The following is an 11,643-nucleotide window of genomic DNA, read 5'->3' on the forward strand; positions in this document are numbered from 1 at the left end:
TGCTGAAGTACTGAAATTCCCACATAAGAACGCCGTTTCTTAACGTTCTGAGAACATGACTTTAAATAGAACTAGGAGGAAACCTGTAGGAAAAATTATGCTGAAGTACTGAAATTCCCACCTAAGAAACATATGGTTTTCAGAATGTTATGTGCTAGCTGGGTATCAAGCACCATTCCCAGAACATTGTGCGAAGGTTGTATGCAAAATAACCATAGAACAACCACTCTCTCACCCCAGCTGTAAAAAACATGTTTCTCAGAATGTTATGTGCTAGCTATGTTGGGTGTGGTGAGTGATAGTTGGTCCAGCCTTTGGTCTAGTAGATGGATCATGGCTAGAAGAGATCCAGCTTTTATCAAATGAAGGTCTGAAGTAGATTTTTTTTGCATTTTAATTGACCCTAATCCTCCCTAATCTTAAAATAATTATGATAACCTGCTGTGTAAATTCTCCTAACCTGCTATGAATAGTCAAATCTGAGGTTAATTTGACAAAATCTGGATCCCTTCTAGCCATTACCCAGTAGATGGGAGATGAGAATGTAGGAGGATCTTATCTGGTGTTTGAATCCAAACAATTAGCTTGTTGATTGGAAAGTTGTCAAATATGTTAACACATTTTACACTGAACTAAAATATGAAGTGCAACCTGCAACAATTTCAAAGATTTTCTGAGTTACAGTTCATATAAGGAAATCAACCAAATTAATTTGTCCCTAATCTATGGATTTCACATGACTGGGAATACAGATATGAATCTGTTGGTGACAAATACACTACATGACACAATCCTTGAGGGGCAATTTATACCACAGCGGGGGAAAAGTTGTCGAGCTAAGGAGAGGGTGACAGAGTCCAGGGTTGGAGCCTCCCAGTTGGCTCATTGATCCCCAAGGAGGCTTGTGACTTGGAATACTTGGTGTTGCCCTGCCAAGCAGTCTGCTGCCATGTTTATCTATCCAGACAAAGGTGTTTTGAGTGTACAGTGCATTCGGAAGTATTCAGATCACTTCACTTTTTCCACATTTTGTTACGTTACAGCCTTATTCTAAAAAATGTTTTTTTAATTTTTCCCTCATCAATCTACACACAATACCTCATAATGACAAAGAAAAAACTGGTTTTTAATAATGTTTGCACATTTATTAGAAATAAAATACAGAAATACCTTATTTACATAAGTATTCAGACTGTTTGCTTGGAGACTCGAAATTAAGCTCAGGTGCATACTGTTTCCATTGATCATCCTTGAGATGTTTCTACAACTTGATTGGAGTCCACCTGTTGTAAATTCAATTGATTGGACATGATTTGGAAAGGCACAAACCTGTCTATAAAAGGTCCCACAGTTGACAGTGCATGTCAGAGCAAAAACCAAGCCAGGAGGTTGAAGGAATTGCTCTGAGACAGGATCGTGTAAAGGCACAGATCTAGGAAAGGGTACCAAAAAATGTCTGCAGCATTGAAGGCTCCCAAGAACACAGTGGCCGACATCATTCTTAAATGGAAAAAGTTTGGAACCTCCAAGACTATGCCTAGAGCTGGCCGCCCGGCCAAACTGAGCAATCGGGGGAGAATGGTGGTCACGTTGACAGACCTCCAGTTCCTCTGTGGAGATGGGAAAAACTTCCAGAAGGACAACCATCTCTGCAGCACTCCACCAATCAGGCCTTTATGGTAGTGACCAGATGGAAGCCAATCCTCAGTAAAAGGCACCTAAAGACTCTCAGACCATGAGAAACAAGATTCTCTGGTCTGATGAAACCAAGATTGAACTCTTTGGCCTGAATGGATTCCTACCTTAAAAATTAAGTAGGGGAGTGGATCAGAAAACCAGTCAGTATCTGGTGTAACCACCATTTGCCTCATGCAGCACAACACATCTCATTTGCAGAGTTGATCAGGCTGTTGATTATGGCCCATGGAATGTTGTCCCACTCCTCTTCAATGGCTGGGCGAAGTTGCTGGATATTGGCAGGATATGGAACAGCCTTGTCGTACACGTCGATCCACAGCATCCCAAACATGTTCAATGGGTGATATGTCTGGTGACTATGCAGGCCATGGAAGAACTGGGACATTTTCAGCTTCATTTTCAGTGCAGTCAGCATGCCAATTGCACACTCCCTCAAGACTTGAGACATCTGTGGCATTGTGTTGTGTGAGAACTTCACATTTTAGAGTTGACTTTTGTTTAATGTTAATTTCTTTACCACAAGTCACCTCACGTCGTTTTAGAGTATTTGGCAGTATGTCCAACTGACCTCACAACCGAAGACCACGTGTAACCATTCCAGCACATCTAGCTGGAACCATTCTCCACATCTAGCTCCACCTGCGGGATAGTCTGATGGGGGAGGGTGGGTGTGCTGAGGAGTATTTGTCTTTAACAAAGCCCTTGTGGGAAAAACTCATTCTGATTGGCTGGTCCTGGCTCCCAAGTGGGTGGGCCTATGCCCTCCCAGGCCCACCCTTGGCTGCACCCCTGCCCAGTCATGTGAAATCCATAGATAAGGGCCTAAGGAATTTAATTCAATTGACTGAATTCCTTATATGAACTGTAACTCAGTAACACCGTTGAAATTGTTGCATTTCTATTTTTGATCAGTATAGATAAAATGACACACATGAACTGGGGTTTATGTTTCAGTACTTTATCACAATACAACAGTCCAATAAAAATACTAATAATGGAACAGCTCTTTATCATCCCATTGGTCTGAAATGCATGTCCTGTTAGCCATTACAACCTACAGTACATAGCTGATCTTTTTTACAATGAGCAAGTGTGCACCTAAGTTGAAAAATGTAAGCACACAAAGAAATTAATACGCACAATGAAAAATATTTGAAATATTAAAGCTAGAATCGTTAAAATTTTTCTAGGTGCACTGGTACGCCTACATTTAACCTCCAGGTCACACAGCAGAACATTCAGGCGCATATGTGAGTAAAATGGTTACACTGTAGAGCCCTGAAATACAGTACACCGTAATATAGTTCACATGTCAATTTTTACTCATTTAGCAGACACTCTTAACCCTAATTGCTCCTGTAAGTCACTATGAATAAGTATCTTGCTCAAGGGCACATTGGTAGATACCTCACCTAGTCAGCTGGGGGCATTCACACCAGCGACCTTTCGGTTCCTCGCCGCTAGCTGACCTGCCGCCCACGTTATATTACAAACATACTCTGTAATACATACATGGATGTTTAAGATGAAATACCCTAAGTAAAATAATAACATATCCATTCAGATCAAAAATAATACATACCATCTAATCTAAAATGATAGATGAATTATCTTTACAGACTACCAAGTAAAATATCTTCATAAACAGAAGGGTTTCTGAAGAGATTATGACAGCAATCTCATATGTTGACACACATTAAGAAGGTAACATCTAGCATAACATCAGAGGAGTATAGTTGTCATGTAATACCACCCTTCTGTTTGTGCCAAGGTTTAGAGAAATGGCTTTGAGTCTTCATTGTCATTGTAAAATCACCACCACCATTGTAATACTAAACACAAATCCCGGAGATTCAACTACAGGATTGAAGGTGAATAAAATCTTTCTTTGTGCAAAAGAGGAATGTCTCCAAACAGAATCTCACACACACACACCCGTTTAAGAATGCTACTAAATCCATGTAACTACTAGAAGGTCTGGTCATGAGACATGCAGAGTTAGTGGGTTATTAGGTAAACAACACTGGTTTATTCTGTACTGGACCCACCAACCTTGGGGCGGACACACACACAGTATGTGACTGACTCAAGACAGATATAGTCACTAGCTCCACCATTAGAAATGTCCCCAGAGAAAATATCTACTCATGGCTTTTGACTACAGGATGGGGACACTCACTATGTGATTGCATCAAGACATTGATATGTGATATATGGATTATGATCGTGGGATTTGCTGATTGTATTGGAGTTCAGTTACAGGTTGTGTGATTGGTTGTTTGGTTGATTGGTTAGTGCGATTTCTCTAGTCTAGCATAACAGCTCTTGATCAGGGTCCAATCAGGTGGGTGAAATACAGCGATCTATAAAGTGCATAAGTTGCTGGACGCTAGCTGGCTAGCAAGCCAAGGATAATTACTTAGTATATAGGACAACCTCTGACCTTACATAGAGTCTAAAGAAGAGGTTACTGCCTATATAAGGAATAACAACTCATATCAGACAGGTATGTGATAATACTGCAGCAGGTCTTCAGTATGGGATCTGGTTCTGGTAATACTGAAGCATATCATAGGTCTTGCTCCTGAGGAAAGACAGAAAACAGACAGTCAGCATGTGTATATAGACAGTTGGCATTATGGATATTTCCTGTGGCCGAGTTGGGGCCATAGGGGTCAGGAAAGGAGCGAGAGACTGGAATGGGAGCAGGGCCATTGAGTGAGGAAAGGATCTGAAATGGTACAGGGCCATTGAGTGAGGAAAGGATCTGGAATGGTACAGGGCCATTGAGTGAGGAAAGGATCTGGAATGGCACAGGGCCATTGAGTGAGGAAAGGATCTGGAATGGTACAGGGCCATTGAGTGAGGAAAGGATCTGGAATGGCACAGGGCCATTGAGTGAGGAAAGGATCTGGAATGGCACAGGGCCATTGAGTGAGGAAAGGATCTGGAATGGTACAGGGCCATTGAGTGAGGAAAGGATCTGGAATGGTACAGGGCCATTGAGTGAGGAAAGGATCTGGAATGGTACAGGGCCATTGAGTGAGGAAAGGATCTGGAATGGTACAGGGCCATTGAGTGAGGAAAGGATCTGGAATGGTACAGGGCCATTGAGTGAGGAAAGGATCTGGAATGGTACAGGGCCATTGAGTGAGGAAAGGATCTGGAATGGTACAGGGCCATTGAGTGAGGAAAGGATCTGGAATGGTACAGGGCCATTGAGTGAGGAAAGGATCTGGAATGGTACAGGGCAATTGGTGTTACCTGCTGCTGAGGAAGCAGCTCTGGATGACTTTGATGATGAAAGCAGCCGCCTCCTTCTCACTCATACTGGGGTTGAACCGCTGCCTGTGAACACAGACATGGTCAGACATGGTCACGAGACTTGGCACAACCTAATTTATGCTCCCATGTGGTTTATTGATGTACTGACTTGAGCAGTTTGATGGTCTGTCCTCTGAAGCACGGTAGTCCAGTGTCCAGCATCAGAGTGACTAGAGACACCACTGCATCCATGTAGGGCCTGAGAGAGGTGTAACAAAAATAGAATTAACCCATAGAAAGACCGTTTAGATGCAAATAAGATTAAGACCCCACCCACACACACTCTTACCTGACGGCCAGGTACCCCCTGACACACAGCTCCATGAACCATTTGAAGGGAGTGGCTTCCATCTTGCCTCCCATGATCATCACCATCTCATCGGTCAGCTTGATGTCCGGCTCCCAGCCCAGGTTACCACCAGGAGAACTCTCAAACATGAAGCCAAAGTCTGAAAGAAGATGCTGTTTTAGACAACGATTATAAATTCAATTCATATATTTATTGTCACAAATAGATGAAAGATATCCACATTGCTGTATTAAATGAATGATTGATTGTGTGGATGATGTTTTGGATGAAGTTCAGGATGATTGTGTTTCCATGCGGATGATGTTTTGGATGAGGTTAAGGATGGTCGTGTTCCTATGTGGATGATCGTGTTCCTATGTGGATGATGTTTTGGATGAGGTTAAGGATGGTCGTGTTCCGATGTGGATGATGTTTGGATGAGGTTAAGGATGGTTGATTGTGTACCAATGTGGATGATTTTTTTACCTATGTGGATAAGGTGTCCCTTGCTGTCCAGCATGATGTTCCCGTTGTGTCTATCTTTAATTTGTAGCAGGAAGAGCAGCAGGCTGTAAGCAGCCATACTACGGATGAAGTTATACCTCGCCTGGAGAGGAGGGGAATGAGAGAGGGAGAGATTAGGAAGTACCTTGTATAAACCATGTTGGTGAAGTAAAATAGTTTACGTATGTTTATTAAGGCAACAGATCCATTGTAATGACGTACTGTATGTACTCAAGAGCATCTCTTTTTTTAATAATCCTTCATTTCTGATTAATTAAGAATAATGGCAGACGAGGATCAGGTCAGGGGTCAGAGTTTAGGGGTCGTAGGACAGCACAGTCATCTCACCTTCTGGAAGGCCAGAGTGGACTCATCTCCATACTGGTTTCTGAAGTAGTCATACATCCCAAAGTCTGTCTGTCTGCCCAGTTGGTCACGGGATTTACAGTCTGGGATACACTCAATCACACCACACTGGACAGAGACAGGAAAACCATTACTGTGATGCTACACTGCACAGAACAAGACAAAGTTTAAGGTTAATAAAGATTAGGTTGCAGGGGTTAGGGTATAGGAGGTAGGGTGTAGGGCAGAGGACAGAAACAGGCTGCCCGTGGGCCAAAACTGGCCCCCTCCTCCCAAAAGTGGGGATTTTAGTTTTTGCTCAAGAAAGACTAAAATCACCAGGAATTGAGCTAAAAATGAGTTGAATTTAGAAAATCTGTCCAATTATTCATAAAAATACAAAAAAAGACATGTGATCGTGTCTCAATGTAATAAAGGTATGAAATTATTGTATTTGGAAGTACAAATATTGTTTTGGGCATAGTTGGTCAATTTTCAGTGTAGAAATTATTATAACATTTTTCCCGGAACCCTGAACCATTCACTCCCAACAAAAATGCGCCTGCGACTGAATCTATCGGCATAGCCCTGGTATAGGGGAGAAGTGTACATACCCCAGGGGCAGTAGCCACAACTCTGTAGGGAAACACAAACAGGTCCAGACCCACAAGTTGGAAGATGTTCTTAAACAGACCAATGATCTGGAGAGCCAGCATGTCCTGGGCAGGGAGGGAGAGAGAGGAAAAGAACATTCAAAAATATGCTGATTGAAAAATAAATAGTTATAAGCACTGAGTATGTAAAATATGCTTGTGGTGTGTGTGTGTGTGTGTGTGTGTATGCGCATGTGTTGGTCTATCTATCCTACCTGTCTGCAGTCGTCTCCCACTTTAAAGATGGCGGCCTGCCAGACGATCCTGCGAGCTACATCTTCACCCGACTCCACGTCCTGGGAGTCAGTCTGACAACGCAGACCCTCTTTCTCCAGCTCACTGACCCCACAACGCTTCACCTTGAACTTAGCCAGGTACGGGGCCTTGGCAGCACTGGGAAAGAACGGAGACAGCAGTCAGATATAGATCCCGTGAGAAGGGTTTATATTCCTTTTTTAAAATAGCATAAAGGAATAGATATCCACACACCCTTGAATGCTCCTGTGTACTTTATTGCAACGTTCCAACTGGAAGGTCTTTGTCAGGCATGAAATCAATCAATCAAATGAATAGAATCAGTGAGTGAGTACCTCTGCATTGGTGTTCCAGACGTGTAGTCGATGTCCAATACGATGGCCTCTGGATTACTGGGCAGGTAGCAGCCTGGAGGATGGCCACCGGGAGGGGGCGAGATGGACAGACACACAGTGACTACTGCTTCCACATAGCACAAATCACAGATACAGGAATCAACTGCTTAGAGGTAAAAACACCTAAGTCAAAACTATTCACATATACCTCACTGTAATGAAACATGCACCTGCACCCACAGACCTAGCAACATAGATGTCTCCTAGCTGTTGTTACCTTGCTGGACTTTGATGTCAGACAGAGCTTTGAGACAGGCCCTCTTCCTCTCATCTCCCTTTGGGGTGGGCCTAATAAAAACACAAACACTTTTATATCCAGGCACAAGTTGGTTGACAGTAGTGGACTATATAGGGACTGCAGTTGTGATTAGATTTGTTAGTCTTACTTGATGATGGCAGATACGTTGGTGATTTTGTCGAAGAAGTCAAACTCTCTCTGGAAAAAGTCTTTAGCTGCACCAGACTGAGCACCTATTATCTCCTCAACCATCTCCTCCAACAGATCCCCGATGTCGGCTACACGGAGAGAGGAGGGAAGCGAGAGAGAGGAGGGAAGAGAGAGAGAGGAGGGAAGCGCGAGAGAGGAGGGAAGCGCGAGAGAGGAGGGAAGCGCGAGAGAGGAGGGAAGCGAGAGAGGAGGGAAGCGAGAGAGGAGGGAAGCGAGAGAGGAGGGAAGCGAGAGGAGGGAAGCGAGAGGAGGGAAGCGAGAGGAGGGAAGCGAGAGTGTGAGGAGTGGTAAGTGTGTGAGTGTGCAAGTAAGTGTGAGTGAGTATGAGAGTGTGTGTACGTATGTGTCTCACGGTCTTTATGGTGTGCCTCCTCGTCCAGGTAGATGTTTGTCTTCATGTTCCAGATGAACTGGTGGGCCAACAGCTGAGACTTCTGGGCCGCCCACAGGATGTACTCCCTCACATACCCCATCTGCCAATCAAATACAGACATACACTTGTTTTACTAAAAACAATTGATACCCTATTTTTCCTTACCCCTACACCTAAACCTTAAGCTAACCCTGACCTCTAAAATAGCATGTTTCCTAGTGGTAAAATGTCTCCACCTGTCCAAATGGTACTTGCTTTACTATCCTTGTTAGGACTTCTGTTCCCCACAACGAAAGTAAAAACCAAACACACACGGTAATGTAGAAATGCAGCAGCTAGTTAAATGTAGTGTCCCTCACCTTGTCATAGCGCAGGGCCTGAACAATCTGAGGAATGTAGAACAGGATGGCATCCTAGAGATTGAGATAGATTAGTGACGGTATAGTGTGTGTCGTACCAGAGGAAAGGACCGTAGTGTGTGTGTGTATGAAGTGTGTTTCGTACCAGAGGAAAGGACCGTAGTGTGTGAAGTGTGTTTCATACCAGAGGAAAGGACCGTAGTGTGTGTGTGTCGTACCGGAGGAAAGGACCGTAGTACTTTGACCCCATACTGAGCAGTAAGGGGGTGCGGGGGGTACATGGAAGAGAAGTAGGACAGGCCGGTGGGAGGGTCAGCAGGAGCCCAACACAGGATATGACTCAGCTCTGGAGAATCTGCATCAATGGTGTGCCATGTCACCAGGAACTGGAAAACAAATACATTTTGGTAAATTGACAAAGAACTTTCAAATTAGAAACACCATCACTTCTAATCCTGAACTGTTTGGCTCTGACATAAAAAAAAACATGTCTTTCATAAAAACCTATTTGAGGTATCATAAGCATTGGCCACTCCTGTGTTGCAGATGACCTGTAGATCAACAGTGACTCACCTTGACAGCCTCAGGTACGTCGCTGACCGCTCCAGGGTCCAGCCTTACCAGCCGGGTCACCTCAGCCACGATCACATCGTTCTTAAACCTGAACATACAGACACGAGAGGGTTAACCCAAACACCGTTCTTAAACATGACAACAAAAGTTAGGAGGTGGAATGAATCCAAAGCTTTTCCCAAAGAAATTCTAACCAGGGTGTATGTGTGTGTACCTGGCTGGTAGCTGCATAGCCAGGTAAGGAGATATACCCCAGGCCAGGTTGACATTGTCTTTCCACTGTTTCTCACTGAGGCTGATGTACTTGGACCTCCAGTTGGCGATGCTGGTCTCCACGGACTGTTCTGTAGCGATGGCCAACTCCTGGGTGCACAGAGGGTTGTACCAGGTAGTCAACCGCTCAATCTCACTGGCCTAGAGAAGTGGGGCGAGAGACCAGGGCGAGAGAGAAAGCACATCAGTCCTAGCAACAAAATGTAATTGAATAGCAAGGAGGGAGAGTCAATGTTAATGTCTTTGTCAAGGTCTCCAGAATGTCACCAGTAAGGCCAGCAGCAGGGTCCGACGCTTCATGTAGTACTTATGGAGCTGAGTCCCTCTGTTACTCTTCTTAGACATGCCTGGGGACAGGAAGGACATGGTCAGATCTCAGGGTGTGTGTGTGTGAGCGCATTGCGTCTGTCTGTGGGCGTGTGTGTTGTGTTACCTGACTTCTTGGAGGCGGTGGACATGCCAGAGGACAGAGGGTAGGTGTTGATCCAGCCACTCTGGCCACTCTGCTGGGAGCGGGAGTCATGAGACATGGTGCTCCTGGGCTCCTGGGCCGTCATCACTGACAGACTGTTCAACGATGGGTCCTGGTTGTCTACACACCGACGGACAGACAGACACAGGAACACTCAGCAGGCTGACTGACACACACACACACACACACACACACACACACACACACACACACACACACACTCCTTGCATCTTTCTAACACCTCATTATTTGGGCCCTGAGATTTTCCTGACTATGATCTAATCAGGAAAAATTCTGGTCCTTCATTTAACTCTATCCATTATCTCTTTCCATCTCTTTCTGCAATTATGTCTGTCAGTCTAACTCTGAATTGCTTCACATTCTCTGTCTGCATTCATCAAAATAAACACTGGCATGCATCTCTCCATATCGCTTAATGCATTCATTCAAGTCTAGATCAACACTGGCAGGCATCACTTCCTTTCTTTCTCTCAATGCATTCATTTATTCTAAATTGAGACCGACATGCATCAGCATCCATATGAAAAGATAGTGAACCAGAGGAAAATATAAATGAGGTAGCGAGCATTGTCTCAGCAGTCGATGGAGGGGGAGTTGACCTGCGGTATAGTGAGCTTTATAGTGTTAGCCCGGTCTTATATGAGATGGCCATGCGTTGTTCCCACAGGTGGTGGTAGAATTTACCCATAACCGCTGATACAGGATCAGGGGTTATTTCACCCACCTAATGGTAAATAGTTACGATTGACGGTAGAGTAATCTGATCCTAGATCTGTGGTTAGTGCTAGTTTCTACCTGGTGCGATCCGATGAGTTATGAGTGAGATCATGTTGTTCTCGGGGACGAAAGGGACAGAGGAGTAAGAAAGGTGTGGGTTGTCAATTAGAAAAACCTTGAATTTCTCAATTTGTGTTTTGTTTTTGCTGACAAATCAAGCTGAGGGGGCGGATCGGCATGATGTGTAGAATAATAATAAATCTTGCGTTTTATCACAAGTGGCAGATCTGCACCAAGCTCCACAGCAGCTATAAATGGATATATTGAAATGGACACACACACAGAGCGAGCGAGCGAGCCCCACACACACACACAGAGCGAGCGAGAGAGCCCCGCACACACACAGAGCGAGCGAGAGAGCCCCGCACACACACAGAGCGAGCGAGAGAGCCCCGCACACACACACAGAGCGCGGCGAGCCCCGCACACACACAGAGCGAGCGAGCGAGCCCCACACACACACAGAGCGAGCGAGCGAGCCCCGCACACACACAGAGCGAGCGAGCGAGCCCCGCACACACACACACAGAGCGAGCGAGCGAGCCCCGCACACACACACACAGAGCGAGCGAGCCCCGCACACACACAGAGCGAGCGAGCGAGCCCCGCACACACACAGAGCGAGCGAGCGAGCCCCGCACACACACAGAGCGAGCGAGCGAGCCCCGCACACACACAGAGCGAGCGAGCGAGCCCCGCACACACACAGAGCGAGCGAGCGAGCCCCGCACACACACAGAGCGAGCGAGCGAGCCCCGCACACACACAGAGCGAGCGAGCGAGCCCCGCACACACACAGAGCGAGCGAGCGAGCCAGCCCCGCACACACACAGAGCGAGCGAGCGAGCCAGCCCCGCACACACACACAGAGCGAGCGAGCCCCA

The 11,643-nt window shown here is 45.5% G+C and overlaps 1 protein-coding gene across 2 annotated transcripts in view; it reads right to left on the reverse strand.

The window, feature by feature from the left end:
* Window positions 1-2,640: 2,640 nt before the first annotated feature.
* Window positions 2,641-11,643, reverse strand: part of LOC118391602 (phosphatidylinositol 4-kinase alpha-like) — a 59,445-nt gene continuing 50,442 nt past the window's right edge. Inside the window, exons 34-51 of one of the 2 annotated variants that reach the window (XM_052458205.1) lie at window positions 9,923-10,081; window positions 9,757-9,836; window positions 9,431-9,630; window positions 9,217-9,304; window positions 8,862-9,029; window positions 8,644-8,697; window positions 8,264-8,384; window positions 7,850-7,979; window positions 7,681-7,751; window positions 7,404-7,476; window positions 7,029-7,206; window positions 6,775-6,879; window positions 6,164-6,289; window positions 5,798-5,918; window positions 5,312-5,471; window positions 5,132-5,221; window positions 4,963-5,046; window positions 2,641-4,282 (exon numbers count right to left, since the gene is read on the reverse strand). In XM_052458205.1, coding sequence (XP_052314165.1) covers window positions 4,231-4,282; window positions 4,963-5,046; window positions 5,132-5,221; window positions 5,312-5,471; window positions 5,798-5,918; window positions 6,164-6,289; window positions 6,775-6,879; window positions 7,029-7,206; window positions 7,404-7,476; window positions 7,681-7,751; window positions 7,850-7,979; window positions 8,264-8,384; window positions 8,644-8,697; window positions 8,862-9,029; window positions 9,217-9,304; window positions 9,431-9,630; window positions 9,757-9,836; window positions 9,923-10,081 — 2,060 coding nt within the window. In that variant the 3' untranslated portion in view covers window positions 2,641-4,230. Of the gene's footprint in view, window positions 4,283-4,962; window positions 5,047-5,131; window positions 5,222-5,311; window positions 5,485-5,797; window positions 5,919-6,163; window positions 6,290-6,774; window positions 6,880-7,028; window positions 7,207-7,403; window positions 7,477-7,680; window positions 7,752-7,849; window positions 7,980-8,263; window positions 8,385-8,643; window positions 8,698-8,861; window positions 9,030-9,216; window positions 9,305-9,430; window positions 9,631-9,756; window positions 9,837-9,922; window positions 10,082-11,643 lie in introns of those variants that run through there. The other variant, XM_052458206.1, reaches the window with a different exon arrangement.

The sequence above is a fragment of the Oncorhynchus keta genome, chromosome 12, assembly GCF_023373465.1.
Source record: "Oncorhynchus keta strain PuntledgeMale-10-30-2019 chromosome 12, Oket_V2, whole genome shotgun sequence".
NCBI lineage: Eukaryota > Metazoa > Chordata > Actinopteri > Salmoniformes > Salmonidae > Oncorhynchus > Oncorhynchus keta.